General features: G+C 44.0%; 1 protein-coding gene across 2 annotated transcripts; it reads right to left on the minus strand.

Annotated features, from left to right (window-relative positions):
* Positions 1–527: 527 nt before the first annotated feature.
* On the minus strand, positions 528–27,634 carry dpysl3 (dihydropyrimidinase like 3). Of its 2 annotated transcripts, none has more exons than XM_028984955.1 (14): positions 27,324–27,634; positions 16,970–17,058; positions 15,906–16,090; positions 14,383–14,547; positions 13,980–14,041; positions 13,686–13,766; positions 11,662–11,730; positions 10,951–11,071; positions 10,180–10,336; positions 8,103–8,244; positions 7,185–7,355; positions 4,753–4,932; positions 3,147–3,318; positions 528–1,960 (listed from the first exon to the last, which is right to left on the minus strand). In XM_028984955.1, exons 1-14 carry the CDS (start codon positions 27,609–27,611, stop codon positions 1,869–1,871), a joined length of 1,974 nt encoding a protein of 657 aa, XP_028840788.1. In that variant the 5' UTR covers positions 27,612–27,634; the 3' UTR covers positions 528–1,868. The 2 variants fall into 2 exon arrangements, with proteins under 2 accessions (XP_028840788.1, XP_028840789.1); XM_028984956.1 differs by lacking the exon at positions 27,324–27,634 and adding an exon at positions 23,177–23,431.

Consider the following 27,634-nt stretch of genomic DNA (forward strand, 5'->3'; position numbering starts at 1 on the left):
CAGAACTTGCTCAGTAGAGAAATAATTCACTAACCTGCAAGACAGCATGGGCTTGTCCTTGTTAAGCAAATTTTTAAAATTAGATCTCATCATATTTCCTTTGCGGTCTCAAAACTCTATCCAAGCAAACCAATGCACTGCACTGTGTATGTGGCAAATTCCAGGCATTAGCCAACCTATTCTCTCCTTTCTACTTTCAATAACACAGGCAAAGTGCCTCTAGTTCTTGGAATATGAATTTGTTGTTCCTGGTGTGGGATGAGTTAGTAGACATAAGGCCACAGAAAGCCTTAATGTGGTCCACCTCCAAGAGAGATTGAATGCCAGCTTGGACCTCAAGTGTGTGTGTGTGTGTGTGTGTGTGTGTGTGTGTGCATGTGCATGTGTGTGTGAAGTCTGCATGCTCTCCCCGGGTTGGTATGGGTTTCCTCAGAGCCCTCCAGTTTCTTCCCAACATCAAATTTCATGTACTGATGGTAGTGGCATTTGTTAAAAAGGCAAAAATAAAAAAAAATCACTGTGAAATCTGACAGTTGCAACTTATGTTTAATCAGGAACAGTTCATACAATTATTCCACACATCATTGGTTTTGACTTGCCTTTTTTGATACAACAGTAAAAAAAAATATTACAAACACAGTGAAATGAACATAAATACAATAACCATGTGGTTTGCTTTGTTTGACTTTGCACCGATCTGTAAAAACACCCGTCTCCTGTCGTCTGTGTGATGGGTATAAAAAAAGGGGAAAAAGAGAAACATAAATCTCCCACTCAAGGTTATAGTGTGATCCGGACAGAGCTGCTTGGGATCGAGTGCCAAGTGTGAACTCGCTATGCCTGGAATGCTGTGGGTGTCTCCTGAAGACACCAAACCGTCAGCCATGCCTATGCCCTTTGAGGTGGATTTGCACTAGCCAGTATTGTGTGGTGAATTTATCACTGCTAGACAGCATGTTATCAGGAGAAGAAGAATAAAAAAAAAAAGACAGATTGTTATTTCAATGTTTAGTCATTACTGGTTAATCACAATCTAACTTCTCCGAGGCCTTTACTTGTCGGTTTTGTTGCCTAGGTTGTATGTTCTGCCAAGCTTCTAGTGTAAAATGTATGAAAGCGGCGGGAAGTAAAGCTTAAGAAGCGAAAGCGAAGGACAGCTGGTAACAATCAGCCAGAACAAAAAAAAACCCATGAAAACCATTTCAACCAACATGCTTCTTTTTTTTCTTTTTCTTCTTTTTTTTTTTTAACATGATCCATTATACCAGCTGAATTTAATATTTTTTTTAATCGACACAGAATTACACTATCAATCACTCCTTGTGAGGGCAGAAGGAAGGCTGCAACGTCATACTCAAAAAAAGCTACATCTACTCACATCGCCACCTACCAACAATGGACGATATTGCATGTTTCAACTGCTAGGGACTACTGGCGGACTAGTAAACAAAGAATGAGAGGATGGATCAGAACCAGAGCCACATTCTGCAACACACAGCATTTCTTCTCCTAGAGGACACACCTAAACCTGAAGTTCTCAGTCGAAATTAAACAGCTTGGCTCATAACCTCAGCAAAATTCTGGAGGTCTAATGTTTTGTGAAAACCTTCAAATTACCAACATTTTGAATTTATAATCTTTTACAGCACACCCTGTCCTGTGCAGTTAGCTTCTTGGTCGGCCTTGTGTGGGAGATTCTAGGCGAAGGAATGCTGCGCAGTTTAAAGCTGGCCCAGGTATCATTCATGACAGGTAAGGCATGAGGATTCAGTGTTTTGCTCAACTTATTTAAAAACTCGTTGCTAATACCCTCTCCCAGCGGATATGTGTCGTCATCTGGTTCTCAGGGCAGTGCTTCTGGTACGTCTTTAGCTCAGGGAGGTAATGTTGGAGCGGCCACCGGGGGGCACCACAATGCGACGGCCAGCAGGTCGGATGGGAGCCTCATCTGTTGGGGGTCCTGCGCGGTGAGACAGGAGAATGGCAGGTTAAGGTTCACCGCTTGCCTTGTGACTGCCTCCAGTCCATCGTATAAATTTATGCACCAAACAAACGTGTTTTTTTATAGTCTGCTCTGAAGGGAAGGTGAGGTAGGTCTCTTATTTCTCAGAGTAAATCCATCCTTAAACCAAGAAAATCAACTCAGGAGGCAGGACCACTACATGGATGGAGACACGAGGGCAAACCACACCTTCTCTGGGCATGTAGTGTGCTGACGGGAGCAGATTTTAGATTATCCAGAATGCACGAGAGCTTTCAATCAGATTCCTACCAAATTAAACTCATTAAATATCCTATTTATGTAAATCCTATGCATCCTTTTGAAACAAGCCCTACGATCACTCTGTAGCACTGTGCTGAGCAACAGGGCACAAAAAAAGTGTCCAGAGTTAGAATTAAAAAAATTCAGATGTTTCTGATGCTGTTTGTGTGCAATGTACGAATATGTGCTGTGTTTATTAATTACTTGAATTAAATGGAATGAGAAAGTGTGTGTGTATATATAGAACAGAAAAAGTGCTATAAATATACATGCAGTGAGGGCATAGGGATGGGAATGGTCTACCCCCATTACGCGTTCACTTCATACACATACAGACAAGCAAATACTTTCCAGCGGACCTCATTTACTTCCATAAGTGCATCACACATAAACTATTCCCATAAAGAGATGGGGTGTTCGGTGCGGATGAGCTTTAGCATTAAAAGGTTACAGATGTACCCGGGTCTAGATCACTCACATTGTAAGTCAAACGTACCGTTGATGCTTAGCAATACTTCACACATTTAGCAACATTTTGGGCAGGTATAGGTCCTCTGGAAATCACATCTTAAACTCATCTCACGCCATTTGAAAAGTCATATTGAAACACATTCATTCATATGGCTGAAAATGATGCTTTGATGTCTGTGTTGTCACTGTACTGTCCTGTACTGGTTTGTTCATGTTGACTCATTAGAAACGTTTATATGTGCATTCATGATCAGTTTCAGAGATCTTACAGCTGTTCTGAAGGCATTCTTTGACATGTTCTTGAGTGGGGTGACAAGACTACTCAGGGGGCTACATGCCTGTTCAGTCAGACACTTGAATATAAACAGTTTATAAATGTACATCCCTTTGACATATTGGACTTTCAGCTCACCTCGTTGGGTAGGGCTGCCAGCTAGGCTGAAGCCGGAGTGGTGCAGGTTTCGGATGGGGGTCTGTTTAGTTGGGGAGGTACGTGCTGACGAGCCGCCGCCACGGGACATGGGCAAGAAGTCCGACACCGGTCCATCATACATCCCTCGGGGTACCGCCCTCAGAACTGCCAGCTGAGCGATGAGGAGAAGGAAGGAGAAAAAAAAAAACAATTCTGTCAGCATGTCTGTTCGGAATTAGACTGGAGTCTGCACAAAGCTGTGATTTTTGTATAAAATTTCGCATTATGCCATGTGTTTTGGGGCAAATCCGTTCCAGATTAACGGTGTGACAAAGAGTCTTTATAAACTGAAGTAATGGTGTGAGCTCTCCAGAGCTCTACACTCCATATAAACACTCTCTCCAGAATGTGGAAACATCGCCAATCAAGTCTCTCTTTAAATCACCCGGAGGATCCCGAAAACATGGATTGCAAAGCTAAGCCATTCGGGCTGTTTGTGTATTCAAAAAAGAATGAAATCGTTGGTGCTGTTCCACATTTTTCCGACCCAACGGCAGGAAGTGGAAGGCCACAGTTCTCAGAATGGCCTCACGGCTGTGACCCCACCCAGTCCGGTGGGTCCTCAAGCCAGTTAAGACTTTTGATCATTTCTGGCTCCAAATGTGCAATCGAGATTTATGACTATAAACCTGCACTCCTATCTAATTATTGAGCAATAAGATAAAACTCTGAAAAGATTTTCCATAATTTTCATGTTTGTTGCTTATTTTTACTTTCTTTTTATTTTGGTAATGCAGTGAAAGCTGGCACGTTTCATCTCTAAATATTAATCACATGGATCACTGCTGAAACATCTGACATTACCACACAAGGTCATGCTCTCCCACAGAACCCGACGGCCCGGCTAATGCCATCTCCCTAACATAAACACAAACACACGTAACCAGAAGGAAGGTCTGACATTCGCTGGCAGTGTGACGTCTCCTGACCGCCTCAGTGTGTTCGGAGTAGTTGAACAGCGCTGCTATTGTACAATGTTGATGGGTGGGAGATGAACTGCTCCAGCGTGATGGGGGACAAGAGGGCCATTGTGAGCCGCATCGCACGCAGAAAAAGAAAGGGAAAAAAAGAAACTGTACGCTACGCTATCAAGAGCACTCAGTGAGCGCTGGTCTTAATTAGCCTGGCTCGGAGATGCACGCTTTTAATTTTTTTAAAAATATTTTTTCATTTCTGTAGCGTGTCTACGAGCGACTGCAGACCTTGAGAAGCCATGGATTTGTGCAACTTCAACCCCAGCCACACCTTATCCTGCAGTTATATCTACAAGGAAAGGCCCAAATGTACTAATGATCATAACGTGAAATCTAATGTATTTTATGAAACCAATGCTTTGATGGAGAAACTGAAGATCAGCGTAATTTGTCAACATGACAACAACCAATATTGCGTTTGTTTGCGGCCATTGTGCTTAAGCTAGGTAACAGTGGCAGAAAACAAGAAGAAAAGGATGAATCGGAATCTTACAGTCTTGAATGGACACTGCTGAATACAGCTAAAATCTCCCATTTTATGTTACAAACGTTATTCTGATGCTTTTGGTCACCTGCTTCCTGGCCTTCACACGCTTGTAGGCGAAGTCCGGGTAAGGGGAGCAGGGGATAAAACGACCGCTGCCAGAGGTGGCGTGGAGGTTCCCCTCCTCCAGAACGATCTTGCCCTGACAGATGACCACCAAGGGGGCGCCACGGAGCTCCATTCCCTCAAAGATGTTATATTCTGCCGCCTGAGAACAAGAAAAATAATGCATTACTACTAGAAATTTCTGAACTTTAATAAGACAGTTCTTGTTTAGGACCCAAATGTCAGGTGGGAGGGTGCACAATTCCTTTCTGGTCCTCCAACAACGACATATCAGTTATCTGGAAGAGATGATTATTGATTTATAAAACAACAGTTTTTTTAGACAAATAGGTATTAGTAGTCTTAGTAGTCAGATGATCAAGGTAACTCGGTGTGTAAGTTCAACAGGTTTTCGTAATTGTGGTTTTCATAATTCATTGTGGTGTCGAACTAAATTAATTCATTACTCTAATTTAATGTTGATTGATTTTAACAGAATGATACCAAAAACATCTATTATATCAGTACTGAGAAATTGACACTGACTGTATTGATTTGGAATTGATCTATTCAATAATTAGACATAGTCCCTCCACAGCAGCTCACGGTTAGTGGCAACTCAGGCTGTGGCAGCATTAGAAACAGAAATATTCACCCTTGCTTATGTAAAATTTGGTTTTCCTCTGCATCTTTCTCATTTTTTCTATGGTTTGCTTCTATGATCTAGAACAGGATTCCTCAAATGTCAAGACTCTGCGGCCAGCCGGAACTAAATACAAGGCCCTGAGATAGATAAGACGTACGGACTTAAACAATCGTCACATAGAGCAGATATAAACGGCAGATCATTTTGCTCGGCATTCACTGTTGCGAGGACAGGTTGGCCAAATGGCCACCCTGAGGTGAAAAATGCTCACCATGCATCGGTGCCAGTGCCACAGTCCTCAGTACAAAGCTTTACAGATCCTCGAAGGACCTTGTATTGAGTATGTGGTGGTGGCATGGGGACGATTTCAGAACGAGACTCCTGGGATTAGCTGAAAAATTTAGCGTCATGAAAGAAGGTACTCCGTTGCTATGGATCTAGTACCAATAGCCGGCATGTGACGCAAAAGGAAAAAAAATGTTCCCATCGCTTTCCTGTCTCTAGTTCTTTCCCACCCTCGGCCCATCCATCCTGCCCATTTTTCATAGTCCTTCTTTCGGCATGTGAAGACTAACAGCTGCCATCATGCAGCTGGGGTGAGGGACGCCAAAGACTCCTCCCTCCCTCTCTTCTTTCTCCCCCAAGCATGTGTCTCATTGCATTTCTCCATTCTGTCTTCCATAACCCTCTCTCTCGTCCTCTCTCTCTCTCTCGTTCTATGCTGAGCTTTAAAGCTCATCTCTTTTTTTTGTTTCTTGTCTGAGCCCCTGCTGAGCCCCACCCAGTCTCTCTCTCCATCTTGTTTTCCTTCTCTCCTCTGCTTGCATGCCCCTATTCATTTGGATGTTCAAACGTCCAAACTCTCTTCCTCATCATTCATTGATCTGCGTGCCACATTTGCTCCTCATTTGCTCCGCTTTGCTCCTCAAGCTCTGCACACGGCCCCAGTTACTGGGCGAGGACGCCAGGGGACGGAACGCAGGAGACGGCAGCTGCCAAGAGTGATGTCACAGCCCTGCCTCCTGTTTAACAATGTAAACAAATACTGGCCAAAGTGAAAGTTTGCTAGCGGGGGAAACACAACCAAGACAATGTGTCCAGTGTTATAAGCTCACCGTGGGAGCAAATCTACTCTTCTCCAAGCTGGAGGGGCTACAAGCTGAAGTATTGTCTTTTTCTACTCTGTGCCAGCTACCATGCCCCAAGCAAACCCATAGGAAGTACAAATGGCCAACTGGACGTTTGGTTTCCTGTCGAGCCACTTCCTCCATTTTAATAGGATCCGCGTCGGTCAGGTGGTCCTTGTATCCTGTTGCCTGGAATGGCAGGCAACGTGGGAGACAGCACGCTTATAAAATCTATTTATGTAGATTTCAGGAGTGTAGTAACTTCACTAATTACATGTAACCAACTTGCATTATGAGCACAAAACTGAAAGAAAGCGGAGGAAGAGAGTGAACAAACAGTGCATTTTATCACTATAATCTCACAAGCCCCGTCTCTCTTACATCACCCCACACGGGCCAAGTTCAGCCTTTACAGGGAGGGACGGATTCCAGATTAAACTGTTCCATTAGTGGCTGGAAGGTCCAGTTATTGCGCTCTGATAGTTACCAAGATCCTCGGGGAGTTTATTTCCGTTCAGAGGAACTGGAAGGTCATTGGATATGGGCCATTTCTGTTTTTTCCCCTGTCCTCCCCTCCCTTTTAGTATGAAGAAGAAAAGAAAAACTGTGCAGCTCCTTCCTTTTTTAGGGCTGCTCCCGTACCGAGTTGTGTGTCTTTGCCGTGATGGTCCTGACGCCGTCCGTGTCCCAGATGACCAGGTCGCTATCCGAGCCCACGGCTATCCGACCCTTGCGAGGGTACAGGTTGAGGATTTTGGCAGCATTGGTGCTCGTCACAGCGACAAACATATTCTCGTCCATTTTCCCGGTCACCTTAACCAGAAAAACAAAGTTATTACTGTCACCGCATCTTCATCAGACACAATGTGTTACAAATGCGCAGCTTCTTGGACCTGAGGAAAGTTCTGATGAAAATCCCAGTAGAAAACAAACACACCCCCACCCTCTGTTCTGAACAGGAAACAGACAGCAGGGGGGATATGATGGGATATATGGATGCCAGACAGAGATAGAGACAGTCAGCATCTATAATAACTCTTATATTGTGTACGGGAACATCCTGTGTGAGAGGTGAAAGTGTGTGTTGCTGCTACGGTTTTCCAGGCTCTAAACCAGAACTTGCGTCACTGGGTACTTTTCATACCTCTTATTACAGCTCAGTTAGAATTCAAACAAGCCTCAGAAGAAAGCTTGTACACAAACTGAAGAAAGCTATTTTTGTCAGTATTACATCAGCTATTTTAATTATATTCTATATTTCCCGCAGATAATGAAGATAATAATGTAAATACTACATTATGAATATACCAAAAAAAAAAAAAAATTTAACTCATGTTAAATCATAAATTATTATAATGTAATTATATTTAAATCTAATAAATCTAATCTAATAGTCTAATACGGTTTAGAAGCATTATACAATGTAAAATAAAAATCATCTTTGTAGTTATTTTACACTTCCCAAATATATGTGTATAACAACAACATCAATATTAATAATAAATTATAACTTAATAATAAATTATAACTCTTGAATGTCTTAATTCCTAAACTTCTTACCACAGCCTTGTCCCAGATGAGTGACATCCTCTCCTCCACCCCGTTCACTCCCTCTGGGATCTGGGTGAAGTCATCCTTTCCGATGGCCTTCTGGGCCACACTGAAAGTGCAGTGGGCGCTGCCTGTAACATTCAGGTCACCACTGGCAAGGAGAGGGGGGGAGAAGGTGGGAGCGATTGGGAGAAAATAAAGAATAAGGTCAAGAGAAGGATGGGGGGATGAGAATTTGATGAGCAACCCTGCTTCTGAAGTAAAGCGGTGGCAACAACGTTGCCTCTAACAAACTCTAGCCATGTGGCCGAAGCTCACCACTTTGCCAACACACTTACAACACACTGCTGACAGCATCACATTGTACAACTTGCCAGGGTATTGTTTTGCAAGACCTAATGAGAACCCAATGGTTTGGTGCAATTACGCATCAGCTGGAATGTGGAAAATTGCATCAGGGATGAAGAAACCTAGAAAAGTCAGGCTAGAAAAAAACACACAGCAGCTATCCATCTCTGTTCTGGTGGCTAGAATTCACTTCACGAATTCAGCGCATTAAGAATTATTTTTTTTTCTAAATGCGTTCACTGGCCGATTCAAGCAGTTGCTGAAAGTGAGTGATTGGTGGTAGTAGCCTAGTGGGTAACACACTCGCCTATGAACCAGAAGACCCGGGTTCGAATCCCACTTACTACTATTGTGTCCCTAAATTGCTCCAGGGAGACTGTCCCTGTAACTACTGATTGTAAGTCGCTCTGGATAAGGGCGTCTGATAAATGCTGTAAATGTAAAATGTATGTAAATGATTGAGTGAGTGAGTTAGTGAGAGATACAGGCCACACCCTTGCAGTCTCGGCCCATGTTTGTTCATTTGTCTGCTTTTGTACATTTTAGTCCTAGTGCCATCTCTTGTTATTATTTGCAGTGCGCTCACCCACTATCCTTAAGTGGTTAGTGTTTCTCGGGGTTGGGCTTGCCAGAGACCATCCCAAGATACTGGGTGCAGGGCGGGGTCACACACCACTCACACCTACGGTCAATTTAGAGTCATCATTCCACATGGAGGCCATGCCTTTGAACGATGTAAGAAACCCGCAACCTTGGAGGTGTGAGGCCATGTTGCTAACTGCCCCACAATCTGCCAATAACCTGAAATCATGTGACCAAAGCTCAGACATCATATGCAGACCATGACTTCAAAGCCTTTTGAATATGCTAATGTTGGGATTACTGTAAACAAAGAGCAAAAGGCTTCCAGAGAGGTCTGCGCCCATCAGCGTTGGCTCATCCTGGCACAGCGTGACCCAGACAGAGCCAAGTGGAAAATGTAGCTGTTTTATAGACGGCACATCAGAGCCCTGGCCGGTATAAAGTCGGTGGGGGCCAAGTCTCGATCTGTGTTGCTATTGATGCCTGGCGTTTTTAAAAACAACACGTCAGTTTCCGAGCAGGAATCCAGGCCGCGCACTGCAGAGATGTACGGTTCCTGAGCTCAGCTTTCCATCTCCCTCCCTTCCACCAGATGTTGGGGTGAAAAGCTTACTGCATGGAATCGCTGAGACGGATGAGGAAAAAGCAAAAATAGCTCAGACGAGTGTCAAAATGATAATCTGGTTCACTGTTTTTAAAAGATCAATCATGAAATCTTGTATATTAGGGTTAAATTTAAACAAAAGAAAAATGGAACGACAGATAAATCATTGTTTGGATTGTCTATTTTTAAAATTGTTTCGAGGAATTCATCAGCTGTAAGATGTAAGTATTTGTTTCACGCTGCACTATTTATACTACTTGTTTTACTTTCCGTTTTCAGTGTCCTCGCTGCAATGCCATCATTACTTAACTCTCTGTTCTACAACACAAACAGGCTGATGAATGTGGTTTTCATACATTTTCATATGTGAAATTTCTAAAAGAGCAACCTGAGATGACTACAGATGAAGGTTTCTCCTTGCGGTCTCAGCACATTTGACCACACACACAAGTAGGTCACATGCCACACAAACAAAAGTTAATATTTCAAAAACCATGTAATGTTCTGCTGACCGATACAGATCTTTCAGTCCCTGAGTAAGTTTTTCTTTACCTTGACAGTAACGTGTTCAGATAGTCTGGAGTGGTGGGGTCAGGGCTGAGTGGTGGTGATGTCACAAAGGAGGCGGCCTTAGCCCAGTTCTTGCTCCAGTAGTGCGTCCCATCTGTCCCCAGACTGGCTGTGATTGGCTCTCCAAACACGACGTTGCCTGGGAAACAAATGCATTCGATTTCTGGTAAGGTGAAAAGTTGAAAAGGGCTTCATTTAAGATGAAGCATGCTCAACTGAATCCAGGCTCTCCTCGCAGCTCTGCCTTGCGGTACTGCTGACAACTAAACAAACGAAGCAGTCACATGATGAAGGACGTGGTACATGTTCCATGCTCAAAGCCTCAGAGCTCTTCCCTGCAAGACTTCCTGTCTTTTCTCTCCATCTGAACTGTATATCTTAGCCTCCATCACATGTCTGACCTGCTCCCCCCGAGACATCTGATGGATGGCAGGTGCTCATCCTGACAGCTGAGCTCAGTGTGCTAATTTAGTGATTTCACTATAAAGCATTTGTATTTGTTCCAGAACACCTCTTGTGTGTACATTTGACTCACGAACAGGAAGAATGAAATCATCTTATAAGGACATACATGTCCTCCAAGCATCTGAAAGGTGAGCCGGTGCAAAGATGAGCTGGATAAATTCTCAGTCCTGTTCCTACTGCTTTTTATAATAACTGCTGATTGGACAGAGTAATCTCCTTAGTTTAAGGAAGGAATGGTCGAAACTTTATAGCTAGGCGGTATGAGGATTACAGGAGTTTGAACTTCACCTTTCTTCCGGGCCTGGGATATGATGTCCGCTGCACTCTTGCTCATCACCTTGGTGACGTAGAGGGGGCAGTTGGTCTGGCTGGCAATGGTGACAGCTCGGAAGACCGCCTCTGCTTCCAGCTAAGGGGGACAGCCAGAATTTAACAAGTTAAATGAAATGCAGCCACCTACAATTCGGACGGATGCTCTCTCCACTCCATTGAGAGATACCCACTAGGAGGTCCATTGATGAGGAGCAAGATGCTATGATGGTATCTCTAATTACTGATAAAAATAATAGTAGCCCAGGAATGATGTGATTAAGTGATTCTGGTTCTCTCGGGTGAAGTTCCTTTTTGGGGGATAAAATGTCACCAACGTTTTGACTCTCCACAGTGTTTCATTGCAATGCAGCCGAGAGGAGATGACTGATAAAGAGATGCCAGGTCTGATGGAAAGGCTGCACGGCAGACCTGAAAACCTCCAGACCTGAGATGCAACAATGTTTTCAGCATATTGACTAAGACTGTATGGGTTTGGCTCACACTTTTTGAATTCATTTCACGCATTGAGCTCAACCAGGCAGAATTCCGTAAATTATCCAGAAATCTGTAGATGATTCATTCATCAGCATAAAGGATTACACCAGCAGAAAAGGAATGAACTCCTTAGCAACGGACACTGCAGAATTTACAGAACCATAACAAAACAAAAAATATGGAGAAACCAACCTCTTCTGGTCGGCTCAGCACATGGCCCTCTGGCCCGGTGATACCCATCTCCAGCATTCGGGCCTGCTCCTGTGTGATAAAGAGATGAAAACAGAGTGAAAGTGAGAGATGGATAAAAGGAAAGAGGTTAAAAGTGAAAGATTCTCCAATGGCTCTAAGATGGAATCTACCACAGACATCAGCAACACCACAGACATGAAAATCTGGCCAGCACATCAATGATAATTTGTTTCAATGCCATATGACATCATGGTTGCTAATCTGTAATATGTTTGTGAATATCTGGTCAAAAAACTATAGTTAAATTAAAACCAAGTCTGTAAAAAGTTGTTGTATAATTATGATTTAGTTTGCAAATCCTCACAGCTTGTTATTGATCCCTTTTCATGCATTATAATGTATGACTGGGAATAAATATAGTTTTTAACTTTTTAGATGGAAATAAATAAGACCATGAATAATGTTTAGCTGTATACAGTTTCTCCTAAGAATGCACCACTAGGTGGGGCTGCCTATCTTTACAATCAGTTTTGGCACAATTATCACATTTATTACTATGGGTTAGTGGGGAAAAAAATTATATCTATACATCATGATACATACTTTGACATTGATATGCTGGTATCCTGTTTCAATGTGCTGAAGTTTAACTCTTGAAAATTTGTTTTCATACCAGAACCCAAAGGCAGGAAATGAAGCCAAACAAAAGATACAGTTCATTTTTTTTAATATTTTTAATTTTTTGGAAGTGTACTATATTATATACATGATATGATATATTTCTATGCATGTGTCAGGATCCGGTCCTGACTGGGCTACTCTGGACCCAGCATTCTGAGTTTCATGTTTGCCCTGTGTTGCTAAGTTTCCTGATTGTTCTCACCTGTTTATGATTGTATAAAGCTGCCCTATTTGTGTCTGTTCACCATTGGGCCATTGTTTTATGATGTTGGGTCGTGTGTTATTGTAATAAATCCTGTGTTTTAGTATGTTGTGCATATATGTCCTCCTTCCTTGCCATGTCCAGCCATTGTGACAGTATGATATACAGTACAGGCCAAAAGTTAACTCCATATGTGTTCATTCATAGTTTTGATGCCTTCAGTGAGAATCTACCATCATAAATGGTCATGAAAATAAAGAAAACACATTGAATGAGTAGGTGTGTCCAAACTTTTGGCCTGTAGTGCATTTACCACACTAATACCATACCATTCTTCAGTTACTTCAGTTTGTTCATCAGTTACTACAGTACAATACAAAGTATGTTATTACTGTGGTAAATATATAAATATAATAATCAGGAGATTCATTAATTCCCAGTCATATTAATGAAATCCCTAATTAATAGATAATGTTGTTGATTTGACCTAGACTCTGCCTCAACCAAACGGAAGTAACCATTTTAAAAGGTTCCATTTGGATAATGACCATTTGATTAACTATAATATCCAACATCTTCAATCTCCAAAAGGGAAAGATGTTAAGAAATAAGAGAATGGTGTACAGCCATGTTCCATTAACATTTAGCAGGTTTACCATCCCGTCACGGCAGTACATTAAATAAAGTCATTGGACTCGCTTCAGCTGGTTCAACTTACAGTAAAAGTGCTTCCTGACAAGCAGAGACCACACTTGGGACTAAAACATAGGGAGTGAGCAGGGGAAAGTCAGCCAAGCAGACACCCAAAATCCTCAGAGAAAGCCCAGACCGGCAGTCAGGGCCCACCCAAGCCCCTTATCCACGTCCTACACCTCATCAGAGGCTGCAGACGCCCTGCCCTCAGACAGCATCACACAAGCCGCCGCCAACACTGTGTGTTATGTCTGAGTCTGATGATGTGTGACAGTTGTGGCCGTGTGAGTCAGCTGTATTGGGGGCTGAGTTGGTACGTCTATACGTGGGTTAATGTGAGTATGCATCTAATTCTGTAGCACAGTAACAAGATTTAATTTTGTGTTATGCATGACTTATGAATGTGTGTGTGTGTGTGTGTCAAGACACAAACATGTGTGTGTATTACCTCTGCAATGATTTCTCCATTCTCTGCATGGACCTGCACAATCGCTCCCCTCTCTCCCAGGAAAGTAAAGATCTCATAGAGCTGGAATGAGATAAAAATGGAGTAAGCGTATGCATCTTTCTCACAGCCGTACCCAAACTCTCCAGCAAAACCTTGCCCCTTTACACCCTCAAATTACAACCATCTCTATTTCTCACAGGATGGGACCACAAACATTACAGGGCAACGCTAATCTGTTCTCGTGGCTCTGTTGGCCACAAAAGGCTCAGGAGACAGCAATATCTTGGGACCTACCTCGCTGTTGGTCATCTGATAGAGGTCTTTATAGGCCATGTAGACCTGGAATGAGTTCACACCTGTTCATGAGGAGAAGAAGGAGGAAAGTAAAAATGTTAGCATAGCTGATGAAATAAAACACACAGCAATAATTAAGATCCTATGCCAACGTAGACTGCAACTGCCCTTATGAAATTACCCAGAATGCATCAGATTCAGTGTTTGTAGCTTCGAGGGTGCAGCCCTCTCATTGCCTGACTTTATCTAATCATCTGCTGATGATGCTAAGCCAGATATGACTGGAAGGAGAGCCTACTCCAGGTTTTGAAGATCTTCTGATCTTATGTGATTGTCAGATGACAACAGTAAGAACAATAGCTGCAGTGTGGAGGGTTAATGATGGTGGGTGTGTGCTGGGCACCTTTCTCCTTGATGAGAGTCTCCACCTCCTGCTTGACACTGTCGCTCCAGTGGGTGATGTCCACATGCAGGGTGTAGTCACAGCAGGCCTTCTCATCCGCCCAGTCCCTCCACCTATCGAAGGCCTCCACCAGGCTGCTGCCGGGGTCAGGGATCACATGATCCACTGCGGACAAGAAAGGGGAGCATGAACATATTCCGCTTTTTCATGATTCATTTGGAAGGTCAGTACCTTATTACTTACATGATAATATATTGTGTATTAGTTGAACTGTGTGAAATATCCTGATTTATATGGTAAATAATATTTTATTGTGGTAGTGGTTACCCAAACAACTACAGTGACAGATTTAAACAACTATGATACTCAGCAAGACACTTAAACCTGAGTACCTGTAAGATACATCTAAATGTAATATAAAATAACACAACTCAGTATAGCCTGGGTCGAGGAAACTCCCCAAGTTGACCCCAAAATGTCCCAAACATATCTGAGCATGTTTCAAATCTGTTTGAAAATCCAAAATCTCTTATGAAGCTCCTCCTGCTAGCTCAGCTGATCTCTGTCCCGCATAAGGGCCTTCCAATTTTTTTATGTCCCGCTGTGCACCATATCTATATGAAATCTAGCCTTTACACAAACCAAGTAAAACAACATATGCCTAAAGCCTAAGATCTTTATTGGCTGCCCAACATCATGAATGATTGCTTAATCCCCAGCATTAAGAGGGTGTGTGTGTGTGTGTGTGTGTGTGTGGCTCCACAACAAGTTCATCACGCGGCTAGCAGCACAGGCTAATCATAATGAGACATGGCCTCATCCACCAGCTGTCTCTTTTCACCTCCAACTCCCTCTCTCTCTCACTCTTTCTGTCTCTTTATTTCTTTCCACGGGACTTGAATTTCACTGGGTGCCCCTCTCTCCCTCCTCCCAGGCCTTTGTGTGGTCCTCTGGACCTCTGCCTACAAATCCCCGCTCCGGGAGTGCTGCGCCGTAGCCAGCCGCGCCGCCACCTTCAGCCCAGCCCCTCTTTGAAGTGATAGCACCACCACATGCTCCCTTTCTCACCGGCTACACCATCATGTTTTCAGCAAGTCCCTCACTGAGCCATGAACCAGTCTGCACTTCAATGGGATCAACTACCAAGCATTAAAACAGGACAGGAAATGGTTAAAAAAAAAAGTTGGTGCTCATAATATCATCAGCTAGCAGGTTGCTGGTGGAGACATGTTAGAGGACATGTTATGACACCTCGCCCAGGTCAGGAAAAGGGCCAAGATGAATCCATTTCTATTTTTTTATTTAGTTGTTTTTATTTATTTATTTATTTATTTATTTATTTATTTGTTCATTTTAGGATTTTCAAAAGCAACAAAATGATATGAAATGTTTTAACATTTTTTTGCAGACATCGAGTACTTTACCTGAGGTGATGGACAAAAAACAGCAGACGTTATCCCCACTCCCCACCATTTGCAAATAAATAAGACATATGGCTTAAAATCTAATGAAATCTCACACACCAATCATCGTGGTTCCTCCCGCAAGAGCAGCTTTGGATCCTAGGAAGAAGTCATCCACAGTGGTGGTGCCCCTGTAGGGCATCTGGAAGTGGGTGTGGATGTCAATCCCACCAGGAATCACCATCTTCCCGTTGGCCTCAATGGTCTTCACTCCACCTGGGACGATCAGGTTGTCTCCAATTTGCCTTTTGTTAAAAAAAAAAAAAAATAGCATTGAAAATAAACTATATGTTAGCAACATTGTAGTAACTTTAGGCTAGGAGTGCATATTTTATGTAAGTTATTCATTTGCCTCAAGGACACTCCTCCTGCTGGGGCAGTTGTTGGCCTAGTAAGTGAGGAAGCGGACCCATAATTGGAAGGTTGTGGGTTCGAATCCTGAACCACCACATTTCGTTTTTCACAATGACAATCACTTCACTTTCACTTTCACTGCCCTCTTACAGTTTGTCCTTATTCAACTCCACGCTCTTCATACATGGAGAGATCCACAATGCCATCAGTGGAATGCTAGTTCCGTTGTTAACAACAATTAATTACAATTAATTACAAACCACCATTCTCATCGACATTCTTTTGCCAATGGTTTCAGCTCACTTCATGAACAGTGTGGCAGGGGCTGCAGGATAAATGTACAAGCCAAACGATCTGCCTACTGGACCCAGGCCCCCATGATCCTGCAGTGAAGTGGAAAAAAAAAAACTTCACTGTTCAACGAGTTCCACGCTGGGCTTTCATGACCTGAAACAGCCAAGCAGCAGCCTTGGAGAACACGACCCCCCCCACTGTGGAAGAGCAGGGGCACCTACGCCAGCTGCCTGCCGAGGACGAACGCAGCTTTTGGCAGGGGGTGAATTCGACTCTGGTTAATTAGCATGCAGCACTGAGGCTCCTGCGGGTGCTGTTCCCATTGGGACAGAGGCTGTACTGAGCTAATGGGACAAAGAGAGGAATGTACTACACTGGCCTACTGTCTGGAGAGGAAGTAGGCCAGTGTGCTACTGAGTGTGTGTGTGTGTGTGTGTGTGTGTGTGTGTGTGTGTGCGTGTGTTTGTCCAGCTTACTTAATGAGGCCATCTTCCATGTATATATCTGCATAGAAGGACTGGTCATCGTTGACAACCCTGCCACCTTTGATCAGAAGCCTGTCGCTCTAAAATAAAAGGGCACAATAGGGAGAGAGAGAGAGAGAGAGAGAGAGAGAGATGAAGACAACAGTTAGTGTCCACTAGAAATACAATCACAACTCATTCAACAAAATTACATGATGCAAGTACGCTGTATTCAACATCTGCGGCGTAACAGGAGATGCTTTATTTGCCGTGGCAGACGTCTCTTTCACAAAGACCCCGATGTGAATGAACCGCCCCGCTCCAAAATAACCTACATTTGCCAGACAAGCGGCAAGGGCTCTTGCTTGATGTCAGACCGATGTGGACTAATGCATTATCCTGAGCGGCGTCGTTTCTTCTCAGCACTCTGCCAGAGAAAGCCGCTAGAAGGCCATGGGGAAGAGATAGTGCCGGCTCTTCACTTGGGGCACCGGAAGACACAAAAGTCTGAAATGTTCCCTCAGACAGGGACAGTGAGCCGGATAGACCAGAGGGGAGGAATGCACGGCAGGGCATCCAGGGAGGGTTAGGCAGAGGTGAAGAGAGCTAAAACCATGGCAACCATTACTGCCACCAATAGACGATTGGGGGTGGGTGCTCTTCTGGCCCACAATGGCCAATCACATGCACTGACTTAAGCTCATGGGTGCAATTTTATTCATTCTGGCAGCCAATCCATAGTCATATTGCACAGTAGTGAAATTGAAAAAAAAAATTACACTAATATTACACTTCAGGTGATTTCAAAAATGAATATTTTCCAAGAAATGGCTTTTAGTTTTTGCATTTACAGGTCACATGAAGTAAAACTAAAAGTCACATGATATTTTAAAACACATCTGAGCTGAAATCATAACGCCTAGTGATCTTGCTCCAATGGGAATAAACCTGCCAAAATTGAGAGGGCCTAGACCATCCATCACGCTTCACAAAAAACAAAATCACTGAATGAGAAGACAGTCATTTTGAATGAATATGTTTTATTGACAATTTGGAAGTATTGCTTTAGCATTGTGTATCAGTAGATTAAACTACAGTCATTTTTGTGCTTGTTTCCCCCTGGTTCACCCCTCTGCTTTGCATAAGACCTCGCATGTCCTCTATGATGTACAGCCAGCATCCACACAAAACAAACCAGACACGCAGAATTTCAAAAATCTGCCATGGCCAGAGCTGCTGATTCTTTTTATTACAGCTGCACAGTGGCCTGATGCAGCACACAGTAGAACTCCAAAACCAAAAGCCACCGTCATATGGTTCTCATCTCAGCCCGTGTCTCAAAATGTGCAAGATTTCCTCTCTTCTCCAGCTGAAAGTTCAAAGAGTGCAGTCGCAGCTGAACCGATAAGCCAGTGGAACGCAACGCATCCACCCAAACCCCATGACGGAATCCATTTTCTCCACTTACGGGGGCAAACTGCATTCTGGGAGCTGCCTGAAGCTGATAATGCAGGGAGAGGCTGGACGCATTGGCTTATTGGATTATTGGTACTTTCACCACAGAGAACCATTAAGGCGCCCAACGTCCATCTGCACTTCCTTACAAACCCCCAACGCATCCAATCAAAAGCAAGATCAATAGTTTTCATTAGCAATTAATCACACAGGGTCAGACTGCTGAACACAATAGCAACCTCAAAAGCACTGGGAGCAAATATTTTAAAAGTCTGTATTTGAACTATTAAAGCAATTGGATCAGTAGGGACTTATGGGGACCAACTGATGCGTACAGATGGTCACTATCATAGATTTTTCCTTTTGAGGTGCTATGGCTATCACAGGTGCATCACATGTACTATAAATGTTACGTGAGTTGTTCTGGCTCAGTATGAATAATCTCTCTGTCCTAGGCCATACAGTTAGTGAGTTAGTGCACCGACCTAAAATTTAAATCATTTTTCAAAAAAATGCTTACTTTTGTATGTTTGCAATATTAACATTGGGTACCTGAAATAAAAAAAAGTTCCTATTCTAATTTTCACAGTTATTCCAAATGTGGTGGCTCTATTTATAAGATCAATTTTGCAATAAGAAAAGTATTCAATGTCATTGAAACACATAGGCAAGGGCAGAGCCAGTCAGCAGGGGCGCTAAGCTTGTGGTGTTTCCACTTTTTAGAGACACGTCCATGGTTATTACACTGCCAACAGTACATACTTCCAACCACGTGTATCATCGGTCATTAAAAGTCACCTAATCCTAATTAGGCAAAGAAAGCGTTCTACAAGGGGGGGGGGGCTTGGAGAACATGACGGAGGACACTGCGCCATTCAGCGCCAGCAAATGCCGAAGTATAACAATATAGTCATTTACATACATTTCAGAGACAGTTTGCGTTGGGATCATTTTCATCTGGTTTCTGTTATTTTCTGTGGCCTTTTAAGACCGTCTGCAGTCTCTCTGTGGTCGACAGTGATTGAATGCATTGTCATTAGCACACAGCATTGGGCTATGCTGTGTAAACAGTACTAACGCCAACTTTTAATCACAGTTGGAGTCATTACTCACAGGAGATTTTTTTTTTGAATGTTTAGCCCTTTTCAGAAATTTACCCATTTATCCTTAAACAGAACAATAAACCCAAACGTGATGGGCTCCTTACATGCCACTTGTTTTAGCCCAATAATCTCCACGCTTTTGTTACAACACAAACATAATAGCGCCATGCAAGTCATCCAGCAACTGCTTAAAATAAGAATAAAAAAAAAAAAACACATAAACGCATGACAATTCCTTTAATTCTTTGCGGCAATGGGCGGGAGCCGATTACCAGAGTTTCTGTGGTATGCACATGTGTTTGAGTGCATTTCTGGAGGTGTGCCGGCTGCTTACTCCCCAAGTCAGCTCACTGTCATATATGACATGAATTATTCAGCCGCGGTGAAATACAGCTTCATTCACAACATGACTCATACTTTCTCCAGAAAAAACACGAACACGCAGCATCTGTCCTTTTGGAGCCATGAATATTTCCCAAAATCAAGAGCCATGGCTTCCACCTCAAAAGGTGGACAATGCCAAGGTGAACTGAAACCAAAAAATATCAGAAAGTGACAAAAACGGGTAAATTAGATCTTTGATGAAGTGAACAGCTTAATGGCAAAAAAAAATCACCAGGGTGAAAAAAAAGTACAAAACTCCTGTCTGAGGTCTGCAGATGTAAAAGTGACTTTCGAAACCTTCCTCATCACCAACAGCATCAGATCGTGTGTGCATCAAAGGACAGTCACGTAAGTGGTAAACAGCAAACATGGCAGCCAACGTAACTGCAGTCTATCACATTTATTACAAGACAATACCCGGAACAAATATTTGACACATTATTAGGTTTTTTATACACTATTAGGTTTCTTTAGCACATTTACACTGCACATTTATGCTGAAACTCCAGGCTCGGTAGATTGTCCTTTTGTTAAATGCCATATGGAAAATGGGTTTTGGAGATCATGACCTATAAATCTCAGCTAACTTGATTTTTAATCAGTCATCTCCACCTAGTGGTCCTTCCTTATATAGTACAGTTTGTCTATTTAGGCCTATTTATTTCTGTCTGGTCATGCAGTGTGCTGGTGCACATAACACTGCCCTATTCCTTTACATGTCCCATCTATATCACACATGTAAAAATTACATAAATACCAGCCTACTTTATTATGAGGTCAACGCTGTTCCTCTTACACGTGTGGTATTCAGAGGTAATAAAACATTGAAGGCAGCGATGAAGAACTGTCATTCCAGAGTGACGGAGAGGCATGATCCCCGAAACCATCTGTGAGGGGAGACTGGGTCTGTTTTTCTCATTGACGTGCCGCAGGCAAACAGGAAGCGAGCTCTGGGGTGAAAGTGCTCTGGCCCGCGAACAGGATTCACCTCATTGTCGTGATCTCACACTGAGCGTTTCAACATCGGCCTTGGCAGTGCTGCAGAAGACCCTGATTTACGTACCTACCCACACTCGCCCGTGCATAAATACAACTACGCATGGGGGTGCATCACTAAAATAATCCCCCCCCACCCCCCCAAAAAAAGAGCAACGATTCTACAGCCTGGAGTGGGTTTTCTGGGAAAAACGCCGCCACAGGGACAGATCAGAGGCGGAGCCGATATGAGCACCATTAGCAGGAATGTCCTCTGTCTTTGCAGAATGAGAGGAGAAGCATGAAGGGGGAAAACCATGGCGTCCATGAGCCAGGGCTCCAGCTTCAACACGGTTGCCTAGTGACAATAATATTTACTGCCGCCCCGAAAGCGCACAGCATTTTTTATTTTTTTGGAACGGCGCAGCCAAAACAATAGGAATTATCAGCCTGCATGGCCTCTATGCATCACCACGTTCAATCAAAACCTCGAACTGGGGACTGACAGGTTTGGTAAGGTCTCCAGCCGTCCAAACCCAGAGAAGCACAACCTGCACCGTTACTCACTAAACATTTCCCATGAAGAATTTATGATCTAACAACAAGCCCCCGGGGGTGTAAAATATCTGCACGCCATCAGCCAAAAATATCATGCTGTAGTATATCTTGAGTAATCGGCATTTTCCTCTAGATTTAGATTGAATTTCCATGGATTTGTAGGCGCTTCAGCCAGCTAGGAACACCTGGAGATGGTCCTTATTCAGCAGTGTTTGGTGTACTGTGATGTCACGAAGGCAACAATGAGCCTGAATTCAGATCCGACGGCCTCGCACATCTTCTCGCTGTCAAATGCAATTTCACAGCAAAAATAATAAATGCAATAAAAAAAATTAATCTGCCACATATTCAGGCACTGCAAAACTGCTAAATTGCAGTTGCTGTCAACAGCCAACTGCAGAAATAGTCGCTTGGCCTCTGTAACATTTGTCTCCGATGCGCCACGGCGACTACATGGCAACCCCGTGGTTATCACAGTTGGATGTACAGTGTGTGTGTGTGTGTGTGTGTTTGGTTATGTGGTGCCACTGCCTGGCAGAAATGGCCCGGGTACGTCCCTGCCGTTCAGCGTTCGGCTGCGAGAGAGTATTGATGACAAGCCAGGCGCTACAAGCCACACCTAAAAACCAGAGCAGCTCCCCGGCACGCTGCATCGGCAGCATTCCTGGTTCACACGAACATATTTCTTTTCAATCATTAATACTAAATAATTCATCCAACATTCCGATGTCTGTCTGAAGCATATCAGTGTTTAATAAAGGCTGTGTAAAGGCAGGCAAGGAGTCACCACAGAAAACCATTGGTCCCTCGCTTCCTTCCCCAGAGGACGTCTACAACACTCGCTGCCTCGCCAGACACCGCACACACCAGGGATATGGGGGTGTTTCAGATGCTCAGGGCGCCGAGGTGGAGAACAAATAGAACGAGGGCCAGTTTTTACAACCAGGCAACAGCACTCATTACCTCAAACACATCAACTGCAAGCATACACACTGCATCTGCCCTGCTGCTACTGCGTTACACACCAGTACGCAACCTCGCTCATTGGACTGGTTTTGCTCTCTCTTGTACAGATTTGTATTTATTCCGTATTTATATTGTGTTATGTGTGCCTTTCTTTGATGTTAATGCCTTTAAACCTTCTATGGCATTTTGTACCTGGGGCAGGACCTCAATTTCGTTGTACTGTTGTAGTAAGCATGATTGTGCAATGACCAAAGATAAAAAAATAAAAAATAAAAGCCTTTAAACTTAAAACCCCAAACAAAAATCGCCCGAGGTCCCCCTGCACCGAGCCGCGCCTCCAAAGTCATTTCACGCAGCGTGAGGGGGAAGAGACAAAGGGCGTCTCTCCTGGCCGCGGAGCCCCACGCAGCCGCAACACAATGAATCCGGGGCGGCTCTGCTCCGCAACAACACGCCACCAGCACCGGCGGCACCGGCCCCGCAAAATACACCCCCGCCCCCGTTCCGTTACTTTTCGTCATGCGCCCGACGGTCTCTGCTTTTATTATAAGGCTGATTTATTACAGCGCAAGGGGGAGGATGAGGAGGGGCGGCGGCGGCGGTCGGATGCGGTTTACCTTTAAGAAAACGCCTTGTTTCCGACTCCGGCCGTCACTATGGAAGCCGCTAGTCTGCGTTCTGCAGCGATCCCATAATAACTCGTGCCGGCCGGTGCATTACAGACAATAAACGATGCGTGCGCAGAAGGTCCTGTTTTTTTAAAAAAAAATGCACTTACTGTGATCTTCGGAATATTCTTTTTGCCCTGGTAAGACATGATTCGTGCCTAGTTCGTGATCGATGTCTGAATCCGGAGTCTCGATTTCTTAAAAAAAATATTAGTAATAACAATAGAAAAAAAAAGCGGGTGCAGTAGAGGCTTGGTGCTGGTGCCTGGACGAGAAACGCAGGATACGGTCGCCTCCCTCCCTCGGTGAAGTGTTTAGTGGCTGGTCGTGGCGAAGGCGCGTCTGCTCTCCGTGGAAGCGCGGCTGCGCGGTGCTCCTCCCTCGGCGTGCGGCGCACTGTCGCCCTTCCGCCGCCAGAGGGCGCCGCGCCAGCGCAGCCGCCGGCTCTTTTGTGACCAACTTCAAATAGCACGGCGACGAACTGGGTTTACGAGGTGTGTGTGTGTGTGTGTGTGTGTGTGTGTGTGTGTGGCTGGGGGGATATATTTATTAACTCGAGAATGCATTTAGATTTAGAAGACAGAAAAATTCTAACACAAAGGAAGCTGCTGAGCCACCACTATCATGGGTTATTCTGTGGGAAAAATGAAATGTCCAGGCACTATATACAAACTTGACAATATAGAGGGACCCTAAAGGGACCCTTGAACTGTCAAACGACACAATGAAAGTGAGATTCTGGGCCTGTTTTGGACATTTGTGATGCTTGTAAAGAAACAGGCATCTGAAAATGGACAACTGTGCACTTTAATGTACAAAGGACGCATCCCTTTAAATTTCTATTTGAATTTTTCGCACACTGACCAAGCAGGCAAAGAAAAGGTCACAAAGTGGCTCAGATCTGAAATGGCATGGATCATCTGGCTAGTCCATTTTCTTTACAACATATAGGTCACAAATGTCCTTTAATAAAAAAAATTTTGACTCTTTTTTGACAGCATTATCCCAAATCTAGAGCATTCTTGACATTTCACTCCTGCGCAAAAGTCCGATTAATCATCATCTGATCCAAGCGCCTCCCCTTTATTGACTAGACAGACCCTCTTACTGTGATTGCACTGACAAGGAGGCGGAGCCTGGTGCCTAGTAACAGCTGGTGAGCCCCCAGCCCCAGTCCACACCCTGCTGCCATGTGTCCCCATTGTCTGTCCAGACCCCCCCCACCCCACTCCGCCCCACCCCCGCCTCAGGCCTGATCCGGCACAGTCTGCAATGATCTGTGTGTGAAACAGGCAAATCAACAAATGAACTGGAATTTTGTCGTGATTCTGTGTTTTTGACACCGTTTGCCGCAAAGAGTTTTGCGTGATGTTGCGTGTATCATGTATTTTTTTGGGTCGAATGTTGTCCAGTAGAATCAATATGAAAATTTAGAGCATTTTAGTCTGGAATTTGGAGCTGAGAAGCCCATTTTTCTAGAATACTCATCGGACAGAGAAGGCTTGATCCAGTCTTTCTTTTTTATCGTGTAAAGTGGACATGGAAGCGTCCCGCACCCGAAAATGTTTCAGTCGGACGAGATCAGCTGACAAGAGCACAAGAGCTCTCCTTCCTTCCTCACACCCACTCACACACACACCTAAATTAGCCAGGCACTCTGCAAATGGTGTGTGTGTGTGTGTGTGTGTCTCTCAGCTGGGACGCTGCCATGACTAAGGCAGGACAAAGACAGCCCCACCCCCTTCCCCCGGCCTCCCCTCAGCCACCCACGCGCCCCTGGGGACGACATCAACAGCACAGCAGTATTACAGTCCACCGCAGCACTACTGATCTGTTCAGTCGTACCTGTGACGTTGTGATGACATGGTAAAACACGACCCCTACTCTCAGCTCCACATTTAGGCCAGGGCTTTGTATTTTGAACACATTTTTAAAATTATTTTATATTGCCCGCTTATGCATAGGTGACTAGATTAACTGAAGCGTTACCATGCGCTCTCGGCACACACTGCTGTGGTATTTTGGGAATGTATTCCATTTTGTATTATACTCCGTGTATTTAATAATTTTTTGACCCAGATGCATGGAGAGCAGCCGTGCGAAGCATGCTAGTCTCCGGTGCTTAACATGATCATGTTTTTAGATCCTGTCTGTCTGCTGAGTCAGCGTTCATGCAGTGAGGCTGCAGCTACTGCGACTGTCCACGTGGGGGCTCGAGGCCCCACTCAAGCAACAGAATGGAGTTAAACGTACTAGTCTCCCAAAAATTGCTTTAGGTTTATTAATAATGCAGCGGCTGGTGGTGTGTCTAATGTCAGAGTAATGTCACCCGTATTCAGCCTCCAACACTGGAGGAAAATGTACACATCCAGGTGCAGCAACCTCAAGGCAAAGAGCATCAACGGCATCCCGTTCCACCCTGGACACCGAATCGTCATCCCCCTGCTATATGGAACCCTGTAAACTCACACAAGCTGGCTCAGGAACTGATTTTACCAGAACACAACACACACACACATAATCATCCTCAATATTATCATCATCAGACCCAACCCATACAGATTCTACACCGCTCTGTTGTCTGGAACCCTGTACACTCACACAACCTGGCTCAGCAGCAGTTTTTACCACACACACACACACACACACAGAAGCACAGAAACACTCATTTACGATTACTGAACTAAACTAGACTATACTAGACACACACACACACTGTTTTCTGTCATCTTAATTTATATTAATTTAATACATTTCCTTATGTATTGTCTCACTGTATATGCATTTTGCCCACCATTAATACTATTTTATTGTATTTCACTTTGCATTCATTATTTTTGAGGTATAATATATATATATATATATATATATATATATATATATATATATGTGTGTGTGTGTGTGTGTGTGTGTGTGTGTGTGTGTGTGTGTGTATATATATATATATAGATGCTTACATATATCTGTACTGTAATTCATTTTCTATACTAGTTTTTGCTCTCTATTGTTATGTTTATGTTTATATATATATATATGTCTTTTTCATTAATTTTGCTCTATTCTAACATCAATGAGCACAGAGACACGCTTCCTACGTCCCGATGACCAGACCCAGATAAGCATCTGCAGAATCGCGTTTGAATATTGACGTCACGGTGCCCACAGAATAACATGACCCGACATGGGCCTGAGCTTCCCAGTGCTCTCTGCCGACTTAGCACTTGTGGTCTGGCATGGCTTCCAGCAGCGAGGACAACTGCCACATCATTTAATCAACACTTGTGCGTTTTGGCCTGTCGAGTAAAGTGTCATCAGTGTCAACATAGTTTTCAACAGCGCAAAAAGGTTTACGTCAGAGCGGTCGGTTTAAACTCGGTGGGAATTTAGTGACGAATACAGGCAGGGTATCATTTTGACCATGAAATTTCATTCTGCATCTGAGCTGATCTGGTCATGAAACCATGATCAGGCCACACATTACATTAAGACGTGCTAATATCAGGTCACGTTCTCCGTTTCCAGCACCTCCAGGTCGACCAGCGAAGTAAGTTAGTAGTCTTTTATTTAAGACATGCCCTGAGAGTAAAAGGCCTCTGAAATCGAACACCATGTGATGTCTGAGTGCATCCGTCTCATGACTGAACTTTATTTACTCTGCCCTAAAAATACATTAGAAAGAAGAGGACAGTGAGGTGGACAGTCATCAATCAATCAATAATTACAGCTCCCAGTCAGCTTCACTGACAAATTCATTATTCAACTTTTACAACATTATTTGAATCTCATAAGCAAACCATTTTTCAACTTTTAATGGCACTTATGAATTAGTATTAATGCATGTACTGCATTACACCTAATTGTCAAAGTCAAGTCAAAGTCAATGTCCACTTTACTGTCATCTCACTATATACAAGTACACACAGAGAGACGAGATTGCGCAGCTTTGGAGGTTCACGGTGTGCAAAAAGACATAACACACAACACAAAAACATGACAAGGGACATTGTGGACATTGTGCACTGACTAAAACAGTGCAGGTCGAGACAAACTAGACGAACCAGGCAGACAAGTAGCAGCAATGAGTGTATTTGGTATATATGATAGGACAGTAATGGTGGTGGTGGTGGTTTGAAATTATGTGATGACCATACCATAGCAGCATAGTGTGAGGTAGAAAGAGAAGAATTGAAGAATTGTATAGAATTGCATTGCATTATTTTAACTCGAACGAAAAGCAAAGTGGGAAACTTTGTCTACCTCGTCCTCGTCCAGGTTCTGCAGAAGCTCCTTCCCCGGGGCGCGTTTGATCTCGACGCCCCCTTCCCGCGCCTCCCGGCCGCCGTCGTGGGGGGACCGCGGGCTCCTGGGTCCCCGCTGGCCGACGCTGAGCGCGTCGAAGTCGATGGTCTTGCTCTCGTACGCGCCCTCCACGCTGCAGAACATCCCCCCGTACTTCTGCCGGGGAACCTGGTCGGCGGTGCCCGGGCGGGCGAGGTAAACCGGCAAGTCGTCCTCCTTCTCCCGGTTCCACTTGCGCTCGGCCATGATCTCGGACTCGGACTGAGGCG

This window comes from Denticeps clupeoides, chromosome 6, assembly GCF_900700375.1.
Source record: "Denticeps clupeoides chromosome 6, fDenClu1.1, whole genome shotgun sequence".
NCBI lineage: Eukaryota > Metazoa > Chordata > Actinopteri > Clupeiformes > Denticipitidae > Denticeps > Denticeps clupeoides.

What these genes read in the sequence shown, in the direction of transcription:
- dpysl3 (XM_028984955.1), bottom strand. Translation starts at nt 27,611, where the DNA reads ATGGCCGAGCGCAAGTGGAACCGGGAGAAGGAGGACGACTTGCCGGTT. An exon ending in ATCCCAGGCCCGGAAGAAAG is followed by an intron (nt 10,337 to 10,950) that starts GTGAAGTTCAAA and finishes TTTGTTTCCCAG; the next exon opens with GCAACGTCGTGTTTGGAGAG. An exon ending in TCATCTGGGACAAGGCTGTG is followed by an intron (nt 7,356 to 8,102) that starts GTAAGAAGTTTA and finishes TTTCTGGTTAAG; the next exon opens with GTGACCGGGAAAATGGACGA.